The sequence below is a fragment of the Perognathus longimembris genome, chromosome 2 (assembly GCF_023159225.1).
Source record: "Perognathus longimembris pacificus isolate PPM17 chromosome 2, ASM2315922v1, whole genome shotgun sequence".
Classification (NCBI taxonomy): Eukaryota; Metazoa; Chordata; class Mammalia; order Rodentia; family Heteromyidae; genus Perognathus; species Perognathus longimembris.
Genome location: NC_063162.1, coordinates 123,157,894 through 123,170,519, shown reverse-complemented (window position 1 = coordinate 123,170,519; position 12,626 = coordinate 123,157,894). Strand labels below are relative to the sequence as shown.

Below are 12,626 nucleotides of genomic sequence, written 5' to 3'. Positions count from 1 at the left end.
TGTTAACATGTTACAGACAAAAGAACATGCCATGCTTTCAAATTTCAGTAAGGTATTTTTTTCTTAAAAAAAAAATTACAGGGAAGGTGCCAGTAGCCCATACTTGTAATTCTAGCTACTCATGAGGCTGAGATCTGAGAATTATGGTTCAAAGACAGCCTGAGCAGGAAAGGCCTTGAGACTCTTATCTCCAGTTAACTACCAGAAAACCAGAAGTGGCACTATAGCTCAAGTGGAAGAGTATTTGCATTGACCTGAAGAGCTAGCTAGGGACAATGCCCAGGCAGAGTTCAACCCCCATGACCAAAAAACAAAAACAAAAAAAACAAAAACAAACAAACAAACAAACAAACAAAATTGCAAAGATCAAGGATTGAAATAAAAGTTGAAGTGTTCTAAATAAAAGAATACTCATTTGAAATGCAAGCTCCTATTTCAATGACTTTATTGAGAACATTTTTGCAAATTAAATTTTACAATTCATCACTTTACAAATTAGAAATTTCATCTGCTACTAGATAAACTGCAAACTTTTCAAAACACTAAAGAAAGTCAGTTATTTCTTTGGATTTTTCAGTTCCATGTTGAGCTCCTGAGATACATTTTTCCTTTCAGCTTCATTTTCATCTTCCTATAAAACAAATTTTAGAAAAAAAACATTAAAATATAAACATAAACGTAGCTTTTTAGCCTTACTTCAACTACACATTTCAGCTGTACTTTATTTGCAAGACTATAATCATCAGTAAGTCCCAGAATTGTAAAGATCATGAATACATAGAAAATTCTGTAACATTTAATTATAATGTGTGCTATTTTATCTCACATGTTAGCTTGTATTTACTATGTGACTTTAAACACAATCCATTTATCAATGTCCTAAGAATTATCTTTAAAAATATCTGCTACTGAAAAGTGTTCAATGTAGGAGTGAACCAGATAATTTTACTTCACTGTTTGATACAAAACAATAAATTTAACTCCTTAGACACTTTATGTGCTCAGCATGGTATTTTGGTCCCATCTAGCATACTTTCTTGACAGGTCTGTCAATTTTCCAATTACTTCCACCACCATATGTTATCTGAAGATCAGTCAGGTCTAAAATAGGAAACATGGGCATGGCAGGCTGAAGAACGCTTACAGTCATCTACAGGTTCCATTCTAAGCAGTGGCCTCATAATTCACACCATGTTCCTAAGAAACATGGAGAGTAAATTAAGTGACATCATAATGCCTGCTACTATAAGTATGAAATGCATCTCATGTTTAATATGAACTGGTGACCTTCAAAGTATAAAGAATGGCAGCCCAGGAAAATTTTTCATCTTACACTTTGTAAACTGCCTCATTATACATAGTTCTTCAACAATGTCCAAGTACAAAGCAGTCTTGTTATTACTTCTGGCTTATCACACAAAATCTTTCATTTTTATTAACAAATAAAAGGCATTGTCTAACTTATCTGAGTTAATTAAACCATGAGCAGAAATTTAAGTATCTCTAGATAATAGTAATAAGATCAGCTATCAACAACATATCATGCTGTATGTCTTTATTTTGTAAAACCAAATTCAATTGAATTAAATAACTGGAGCCCTGCTTAATGAAGTGATTTTATTAGGATATGCTAATCAAGACTTACTTTTCTATGAAAAAAAACACAACCTTCACCTATAATCAGCAAAATGGAGAAATATTACTTTGTGTGCTTTGTCTCTTTAAACTCAACAGCATCTGTGATTTAGAATTTGTTGACATTAGTCAACATAATTATCAAGAGGATTTTTAATATCTTTTTGCAATGTAACTTTATGTACTTTTCCAAGCATAAAAGCCACTATAGGTCAATTAGCTTTTTCCAATATATCTCTAGCGAGTAGACGTACTGATTATGTTCAATACCTTCCTGAAGATGTCTTAACAATAGGTAGCTTCCATATTAGACAAAAGTTCCCAGAGATTACCTTTTAAGTATAACTTTAGCTATAAACTTTTAACTATAAATTTACTATAACTATAGCACTGTATTTGTCAGGATCTTTCTGAAAATAAGTTTTCATCTTCTTTACCCTATATTCCTTCCATTTAGTATCCATTTAGCATTCTTAGTATACAGTTGGAGTCTAATTTTTGGAGGCTAATTAATAATTTTCAACTATGTGAAATAGAGTAAAAAAAAGTCTGAACTAATGAGTAACTTGAAAATCATTGTTCCTATGCAATGCCATATTTTCAGCAACCTTGACTCAATGTAACAGCACTAAAACCAGAAGTAAGCAACAATGTGTGGTGATACATGACAATGCAGTCACGATGGAGCTTGAAGCCCTTGCTCCTGATAGAGAATCTCTATTCCAGGCATGCTTTTCCCAGGGATGACTTCTCCATTTAACAAGTTTTATCCTGTCACTTCTTTTTCCCCAGTAACGTTTAATGCCACCCATCATAACTCAAAAATGCAAAGGCTTGAGAATAAACCTGAGAATTACAACACCAGTATTATGAAGCAAACTACAGTGCTACACTGTTAAGTGAAACAAAATGTTGTAGTTAATTTGAATATAGTACTAAAATAAAATGTTGTGATTAACTTTAAAAATTAAGATATGGGGACTGGGAATGTAGCTTAGTGGTAGAGTGCTTACCTAGTATTCATGAAGCTCTGGGTTCGATTCCCCAGCATCATATAGACTGAAAAAGTTGGAAGTGGCACTGAGCCTCAAGTGGTAGAGTGCTAGTCTTGAGCAACAAGAGGCTCAGGGACAGTGTCCAGCCCTTGAGTTTAATCCCCAAGACTGGTGAATGAAAGAAAGGGAAGGAGGAAGGGAGAGGAGGAGGAAGGGAGGGAGGGAGGGAGGGAGGGAGGGAGGAAGGAAGGAAGGAAGGAAGGAAGGAAGGAAGGAAGGAAGGAAGGAAGGAAGGAAGGAAGGAAGGAAGGAAGGAAGGAAAAGAAACACACTGCATAAATGTGTGTCTCTTCTAGCATTATCTCCTGTTTGGGACAGGGATGTAACTGTTTCATACCATTAATTACATTGAGGACCTAAAGCATTTGTCTATGCTTTCTTTTTACTTTTAATAGTACTGGGAATTTCAACCAGAACCTTGAGCATCTAAGCAAGAACTCTACCACTTGAGAACTTCCCAGGTTTCCATTAAGTCGCTTGCATGACTAATAATAGTCAATCTATTGCTTCTTTTGTATAAGGGCAGTTAATCTAGATGTAGAATGTTGTATCCTGGTCACCTAGGACTCAAACTCAAATCACCAGCACCTCAGTGCCGGGGGTGCGAGGTCACCATCACAATCCTGGGGCTGAGGATAAAGCAATCTCTCGGTGGCTTCCCCCTATGACTGGAAGGGTTTTCCCCTGCCCCAGGTTCCCAGGGCCAAGGCCTGAGGCTGCCATCTCACTGGACACTCCAAGAAATGCAGAATCGTGGCAACCCAGGACTCACACCCACGACAAGAAAGTCACCAGCACTCAGTGGATGGGGCTAGGAATTTTTATTTAGCTGTGCACAGCGTCTGCTCTCCACCTTCCGGATGGTAAAGAGCAGGGCTGGGTTTTTAACGGTAGAAGCTACTCATTCTACAGCAGGTGGTTCTTGTAGCACAGACACAGGGGGTCAACGCAGGAGAGGTAGAGCAAGTCACAAACGGGTTTCTCTTGTACTCCCTGTGGCTGTACCCTGGATACCACTGTATCACATCTGAGTACCCTGGATACTGTTTATATGGGTATTAGAACTGGGGAAGGGAGAGGGAATACCAAAATCGAGAGACAAAGAACAAAAAGACTAACCATTCAAAAAACAACACTTACAAAACCATTTGGTGTAAATCAACTGCACAACTCTTGGGGGGGAGAGGGGAAGGAGGAGGGGGGAGGGGGGAATGAGGGAGGAGGTAACAAGTAGAACATGAAATGTACTCACTGCCTTTCATATGAATCTGTAACCCCTCTGTATCACACTTTTGACAATAAAGAAAAAAATGAAGAAAAAAAAGCTGTTTACAGAAGCAGAATTTCACAGTCAGGCTGACCTAATATCAGCTTTATTTTAACAACTGTTCCATGTTCCCCTAATATCAACTAAGCAAGCATGAGCAGGCTAAAACAATCCAGTACTCAATCATAAGTGAACCAACCTGACAGTCTCTAAGGCATTTCTGTAACTACTACTATGGTTGCTACCTAGATACAGAGAGGAACCAGGGCTACACATATTTTTAAATGTCGAACTATGAGGAACTAGTCTTATTGGTGGAGGTGTAGCTCTCTAGCATGGAGTCACCAAAATGGAGTTACAGAGCTAAGAGTAAACTCGAAGACAGTGAAATTTTACAAGTCCTATTGTTTCCAGGATTGGTTTTCACATAGAAAATGATTATGAAGTGGAATACAAGGCAATCAACTCTAACTAGGAATAACATAAAAGTGCTATGGCATAAGATGTAAAATATTTTGAAAAAACACATTCGAATTATATTACATGGTAAACTCCTGAAGGAATCTTTTAGGAAGTATGCAAATGTTTGCATTTAATATCATGGGACATTTTTTTAAACAAACTTTATAATTCATAATTAACAATTCAGTTCAGCAGGTAAATCTAATATTAATGATAAATGACTGCATAAGAAATAAAGCAAAGAAAAGAAGCTTTTTCTTCCCAAGCATTTTTTTCACTATAGGACATTAAAGGCAAGCCAAAAAAAATTTTAATAAATGGCAATCTTTTTTTTTGCTCTTAGCTAAGATAAGACATCTGTTTGTTTCCCAATGAAAGACCCTGGTTACATGGATCATTTTCTCAGTGACAGCCCTGACAAGTTTGACATTTGTCTCATGAAGTGCTCTGAGAAAATCAGTAAGAAAATATACCTTTTGAGGGTGTGGGAAGCAGACAGCTTACCTCTCATGTCAGTTTGTTCAGACTCCAGAAAACATGCTGATTCTAACAGCCTCATGGACCTGCTAGCTATGTGTGAAATTTCAGGAATAAATATTCGTGTAACAACATGCCTGATATGAAGTAACTACATGTAGTTGCTTCACCTTTTCATTCCTTTTTACTGTGGCAGAATGACAGTAAAGAAAATGGTCATTTCTAGGGACACATGAGGCATTGTAATAACGATCTAATGCTCCGGGTGGCAGTACAATGCTATCAGAGCTATATTCACACACAAAAATAAATTTTTTTTTAAGTTGCCACATTTGTCTAAGGTTAATCCTTCCACTGAATTAGACTTAAAAGATTTTGCTTAAATGTTACTCAACTTGCCATCAACTTTTTGATTAAGGACACCTTCTATGTTTCCTCATTTACAAATATGGAAATAATAGTTCACATAGTACTAGTAGGTCAAAGAATGGAGGGCAATTAATAAAACCTATTCATCTCTCTTTTCTATTACAAGGAAATTAAACCTAAGCATAAGGGGCAATTATGGTAGCACCACAATTTCAATTGTTCTGGTAGTATTTGGACTCAAACTATAGCTTCTAAATAAACATGATTTCGTGTTAACTTTGTAAACTGTTGAGTTTTAAAGGATTTCTTTTAAAGGTAAGATCACAATAATAGGCAATGTTGCATGTTGCGCCTTTACATGTCTGGAAATAGCTATATAAGGAATCTATAGTACCTTAACCAAAGAATCAAGGTTAACCTCACCAGTAATTTATGAGATGCATTAACATTGCATCAACATTGGTCAGTAGTAGTAACTTTTCCCAGCATATAATATCAATTTAATCATTAGAAAAGCATGTAATAAGGATCTATAAAATACTTGAACAGTAGTCCCCAAAAGTGTAAAGGTCATAAATGGGAAGATTTGGAGTTGTCACAAAATGGAGCAGATGAAAGCAACTTCACACCTGGCAAATATGCTTTTTGTTCATTGAGTCCCTTTTAACTCTGGCTCCGAGAACTATTTCCAGTAATAACCCAGTGATGGGGATCTATGTTCACAAGGGGAATGATGTCAGCTGCTTTTACTTTACCAAGCTTGCCAATCATTGCAAAGACACCTGATACTACAACACTAAGATGATTAGGATAGAAATAAAATCTAGGCTAAATGGTTTCTATGTTCTTTGTTTATTTATTTGTTTATTGTCAAAGTAATGTACAGAGGGGGTTACAGTTTCATGCTGGTTTCTATATTAAGATACTAAAAGGTTTTTTTTAATATATATTCCTTTCATTCAGGAAAGAAGCTCTTTAATTTGGATTTAAATTAACAGCCAAAAATATCTGTATGTTTTAAGAATGGTCTTTTAAAAAAAATAAGTAAGTACTTGTATCTTTAGGGAAACTATGTAGATAAAATCTATTATAAATGTTGGTAGTTACAGAACAAGCATAGAAAAGCAATATTGCTTCAATCTGTGCTCAAATTACCTTCTTTTGCTCACTGAAAACACATCGGCTATAACTCTCAACAGTATTTAAGACTGCTTCAGTACAGAAAATATGCTAGTGCTGCACAATGAGGAAAAATTTATCTTAATAACTGGAAAAATACTGATGATAATGAAAATGTTTTAGGCAAAATGAGCACATTGCATGCTTCAGACTAAAATTAATTAGACTTTTTAACGTTTTACAATTCCACCATAATTCTTTAAATGGTGCATTTACTTCATAGTAATAAACACTTGGATCATTAAGTAAAGTGCAGAATGTGTGTGATGTGCTACATTTAACAACCTTTGGCCTTTCTTCCTGTATTTCTGCATTCAGTTTTCCAATGCATTGAATAAGCAATGGAAGACCACAATTAAATTTCCTGACATTGCATATTTGAGGTTCTTATTTCACTTAATACAAAAGGCAATTAATCTACCATTTTACAACTGAATTCCAACTTTAGTGGGGCATGGCAGATACTGAAATGAACTTACAAGAAATGCTTAATTAAATTCATTGTAAAAAAAAAGTATATGAATTTTTTCTTGCATATTTAATTACAAATTTTAGGGCTATAATCAAACCTAAGGGGGCATTCCAAGTCAACACAGCTCAAATGTAAGTGTTGTTAAATAGAGTGAGGGGCTAGAGGTAAGAATGGGCCAGAGGGCTTGGCTAGCAGGTGCTATGCCTTGTGTTCCATCCCCAGCAAGATGTCACCACACACGCACACACACAGAAGCACTGTGGAGCTAGTTTACCATTTTTATTTGCTTAGTAAGAAATGAAAGAAATCTTTTAATTTTTTTGCTTCCAGCTTTAAGAAACACACATAAGAAAATTTATTTTATATTATAAAGTTATAACCTTTATTTTAGCAGAAAGTAAAATAGGAAAAGAAAGTGATATATTCCTAATTTCTGTATGAAGATGCATGAATATCTAACTTTTCTTTGCACTCTCATCTCTGTCTTTATGTATTATTTTGGAACAGAACTAGTAAAGCAAATTTGCTTTTCTATGTACAACTCCTCTCACATTTTATTTCTTTACGATGGTTTCAGGTAGCATAAAACTGAGAGAGCTAAAAATAACCCTTGGGATTTTTCACTGATGATTTGGGATCACAAATGAGTGTGACTGGTTAAGAAAGTCCTCAAGAATTGAGTTCAAGCTGCACAACTGACCAAAAACAACAACAACAAAATGGCATGACCATCAAGGGAGGCACAATTAGATTAGAGAATCACAAGCAGTAAGTAGAAGGAGTGAATGTGAGATAATAAGTAGGAAAACAAGAAAGCAAATGAAATGATGGTAATCACATCACAGTGAGCAAGGGTATTGTCTTTTCTATTATTATTATCTTTAACGTAGTTGTACAAAGGAGTTGCCACTTAACAAAGCAGTTTATGAATACAATGCATCTTGATCAATGTCACCGTATTCAACATTTGACCCCATCCCTCCCAACCCACTCCTTCCCTTACTTTTAATTTTATAGTAGTACATTAAGGCATTGTCTTAATGAGCCAAAAAAAAAATAAAACAATTCTAGAAGCTTCTATCTTCCATTAAGAAAAATCACGTAAGTTTTCAGGTATCTAAGATATAGTGCTAACCCCCATGGGCTACAAATATTACAGTTTTTTCCTTCTTCAAACAGATGAGTTCTTATATAATGAATATGTCTGATAACCCAAGGAGCTTTAAAATAGAAAATTCTCTCTGATAGACATCCACTATGGGGAAATTAGCTATGTGAAAAATGACTGCATTGGTAACTTTCATGTATAATGATTTTGTTTGGTTTTACAAAGAAATATTACCTTCTTGGGAAGTTCTAAGGTTTCCAAGTTCTTATATGGTCAGTACCGATTACAGGAAACATAAAAACAAACTTCAAATTCATAATGGTTCAACAGAAATTTATTTTCAAATATGAATGGCACATGTTCACTATATATTCATTAAAAGCTTATGGTAGTCTAGACATGGTGGTTCATGCCTGTAATTGAAGCTATGTGGCAGATAGAGAGTGAGAAGATCATGGTTCAAGGCCAGCCTGTATAAAACCTTGAGATCCTGTTTGCAAATAACCTAAAAGCTAAATACACTGCAACATAGCACAAGTAATGAAGTATATATGCCTAGCAATCTCAAGGCTATGATTTCAAACCCCAGTACCACCAAAGGAAAAAAAAATGTTTATGGTATATTGTGAATATGGTTTGAAGAAGTTCTTTGAAATATTGTTACAGAAATGTATGTAATGTTTAAAAATCTCAAATGTATCAATATTTAAATGTATAAAATACATATAAACTACTTCTTTTCTGATACTTAAGCATAATAGACATTTCTAAACTCAGGTTGTTTGAATTTTTTATCCTATTCATGGAGGTTTCAATTCCCAGAAGTAAAAAAACAAAATTCTATGAAATTAATATGAGGCAAAATAATATTCAAGAAAGTCTAGATGATCAGTGAAATTATAGCTCCATAGCCAAGAAATTTTAACGTTGGATAAAAATTACTGAGAGGTTCATGAAAAATTTCAGATCCATATGTTGTTTTGCATGAGCAGAAATTACTCAACAATAACTAGATTCATTACACAAATGAGAAAATACTTTAAAGCCACCAATTAGTTACTAATATTAGCCCTTACCATGACAGTGGAGTTGCCAACAGGAAAAGCAATAGCTTCTAATATGATACTTTATTTGCCTTTCACAGGACAATTAGCATTTTAGTATAATATAATTTGAAAATTGCAGTATAGATTTTAAAATATTTTCTTTTTGATTAGGCTCTGATTTTACTGTTTTATCCAAGCTATACTTTAACTCGTACACTTCCCCCAGAAAAAAAATCAGCCATAATTTTAGCTATTCTAGTTGATAACACAATTAGAAATAAGACACTGAAATACTTTGATTTCTTTACTAAATGTTGTACATCAAGAACAGTTAAGTACATATAAAGCACATCCATCAAACTGAATATATATGCACTAATATAATAATCTCAATGTCACTTCAAAAACTAAAATGTAGCAGGGCCGTGGCTCAATCCTAGCTATTCAGGAATTTGGGATCTAAAGACTACATAGTGGTTCAAAACCAGCCGGGGCAGAAAAGTCCACAATGAGACTCTTAGGTCCAATTACCCTTCAGAAAACTGGGAGTGGATCTGTGGCTCAAAATGGTAGAGCACTAGCCTTGAGCCTCAGAACAGAACCCAGGCACTGAGTTCAAACCCCACAACTGACCCCTCCCCGCACCAAAAAAACTCTAAAATGTACATTATATTTATTTAATGGAAATTAGGTTGTGTACATAGTAACTTACTTTCACTGACTCAAAAGCATAACTGCAACCAACAAATGATCTATAAATTCAAGATGTGTAAATATGGCTGTTATTTTTGACATTGATAATAAAGTATCATTATTGGGAATTTTTTCATACATAATTTTCTAAAATTGTATTTTTTTTAATTTTCTTGAAACAGAATTCGCTTTTCTTAATCCATGAAAAATTAATGTGCCATTGGAGACATGTTACTTGGGTGTCTAATGAGCTATTAATTTTCAATGAAACAATGAAGATTAGTGGATTCACTGTGAGGAAAATAGTATTCAGCTTCAAATAGCATATTTGAGACAATTTAGTATGTTCACTTGGGAATAAAGTTTTAAAATTCAGTTCCTAATAAGTTTATTTCTGATATATGTAGTCATTGGTGTTAAGATTTAGTCCTTCATGTTAAGATAGAGGATCCATTTATTTTACATGGAAAAACAATATGTTTGAAGATTCATGATACTAATCTTTGGATAGAGGAAAGATATATTATTTTGATGTCATACCTCAATACTATAGAGTATTAATGAATAAAAATAAATATTCCTTATATAATGCCATGTCTATATTTCTGCATCACACTCCTATACCTATACCTAAGTACTTTAGTATATACTTTTTGCTTGTCACTATAATGACTTGTGTGCCTGTCCACCAGATTGGGACATAAGGATTTGAAAGTCTTAAGATACTTTGCTCATCTTTGATATGGTAGCCACACTTTGCTCTGTAAATGACACACAACCATCCTTCAGATAAGAAGGATTCTAGGACTCAAATAAGCTACTTTAAAGAGTATATAGCACCTCAATGGCTAGGTACCAGTGGCTCTTGTCTACAAATCCTAGCTATTACTAAATAGTTTACCTTACTTGCTTTAAATTGTTCTTATAATGAAAGCCATCTATTGGCATGTACTTAAAAGATTTCCAAAATCACTTAGAAAGCTTGCCTGACAACCCACTCATTTAACCAATGTTTAAGAAGTAAAACAAGGTAACAAACAGTACAAGAAATGTATCCAATGCCTAACGTATGAAACTGTAACCTCTCTGTACATCAGTTTGATAATAAAAATTTGAAAAAAAAAGAAGTAAAACAGTACAAGAAATGTATCCAAGGCCTAACATATGAAACTGTAACCTCTCTGTACATCACTTTGACAATAAATAAGAAAAAAAAAAGTAAATACCAGAAAAAAAGAAGTAAATGATTTGGTTAACATAAAGTATTTACAAACAATTAATAATCTAGGATGTAAGACTATTAGGAAAATATTATTTCATGCAATGTCATTTTAAAATATACTATTTTAAAAAATATATACAGCAAGGTATATAAACCATCAATATAGGCCCCTCGAGCACCAACCATATGTGACACTGGAATAGATGCTTTTATATAACTAGGGCTAGTAAGTTAGTGAATACAATCTTCTTAGGTGGAAAATGATTGTCAAATTAAATAAAACCCAATTCTAATTAAGTCCTCAAAATTGAAACATAAGCCTTTGAGTAGAAAGGTTTGCTATTTTTGTTGTTGTTGTTTCCTGGTGTCACTGGGGCTTGAATTCAGGGCCTTATATTTACTAGTTTGGCATAATGCCATTGAGCCACACTTCCAGACTCTATCTTTCTACCAAGTCATGTGCCTAAGCCCCAGTCCATCTACTTTGAGGCTTCCTATTGCCCCTGGCACACACTATCAAGCCCAGCTATGGCTAAAGCTTTTCTGTCTGAGTTGGCCTGAGAAGCTCCTGTTCTTAGCCTCCAAAATAACATAAGCATAAGCCACGGGCACATGGCTGACTAGCAGTATTTTATTTCTTTTATTAATTGTTATTGTAAAGGTGAGGTACAGAGGGGTTGCAGTTATATAAGTCAGGTAATGAGTACATTTCTTTTTGAACAATGTCACCCTTCCCTAGTTTTCCCCCAGTATTTCTGTCCTATCCCCACCCACAAGTTATACAGTTCATTTTCTACATAGTGGCTAGTGAATATCACTGCTGCATTTGTTTACCCTTTGCCCCACCATTTCTGTGCTCCTCCTAGTCCTCCCCAAAATACATAAACTTACAAACAAGACAAAAGGTACAAAAAAAAAAAACAACAACAACAAAGGAAAAAAATGAGATATCCCTCTTGTTTCCATTTCTTGGAGTTCATTTTGATTAATATTGTTTTATATGATTATACGTACAAAGCTACTGAGCCTTTGTGATTCTCTCCTAAGAATATCATCCTTTGGCCACTGAGTAAATGTCTAGACTCCTGCATCATTTATCATGTCCAGGTGTATTTTTTTTTGTCTTTTACTATGCAATGTGTTACTTGTAGATTTATAGACACATTCTAGTTACTACAAACGAGGAAAGCCATCTACCCTATGTTTCTTTGGGTCTGGCTTAATTTTTTTTTCCAAGTTTTTCCATTTCCTTATGAATGGGGCAATGCCATTCTTTCTGATTGAAGTATACAATTCCAATACACACACAATATTACATATTATATACGTATAAAATGGTACAGTGAACATGGTTGTGCTGGTAGTTTTAGTGCAGCCTGGTTTGTAGTCTATTTGGATAAATGCACAGGAGTGGGATTGCTGGGTCATAGGGAAGCTTTATTTTTAGTCCTTTCCAGAACCTCCATACTGCTTTCTAGAGTGGCTGAACAAGTTTACAACTCCATCAACAATAATAGTGTTCCCTTTTAGCCACATCCCTGCCAGCATCTTTTATTGCTGATTTTCTTGATAATGGCCGTCCTAACTGGCATGAGGTGGAATCTCAATGTTGTTTTGATTTGTATTGTTGTTTTGATTTGA

General features: G+C 34.6%; 1 protein-coding gene across 2 annotated transcripts in view; it reads right to left on the bottom strand.

Annotated features, from left to right (window-relative positions):
• Positions 1-428: 428 nt before the first annotated feature.
• Positions 429-12,626, bottom strand: part of Phf14 (PHD finger protein 14) — a 126,048-nt gene continuing 113,850 nt past the window's right edge. For both annotated transcript variants that reach the window (XM_048340085.1, XM_048340084.1), the window contains exon 18: positions 429-631. In XM_048340085.1, coding sequence (XP_048196042.1) covers positions 557-631 — 75 coding nt within the window. In that variant the 3' untranslated portion in view covers positions 429-556. The remainder of the gene's footprint in view (positions 632-12,626) is intronic.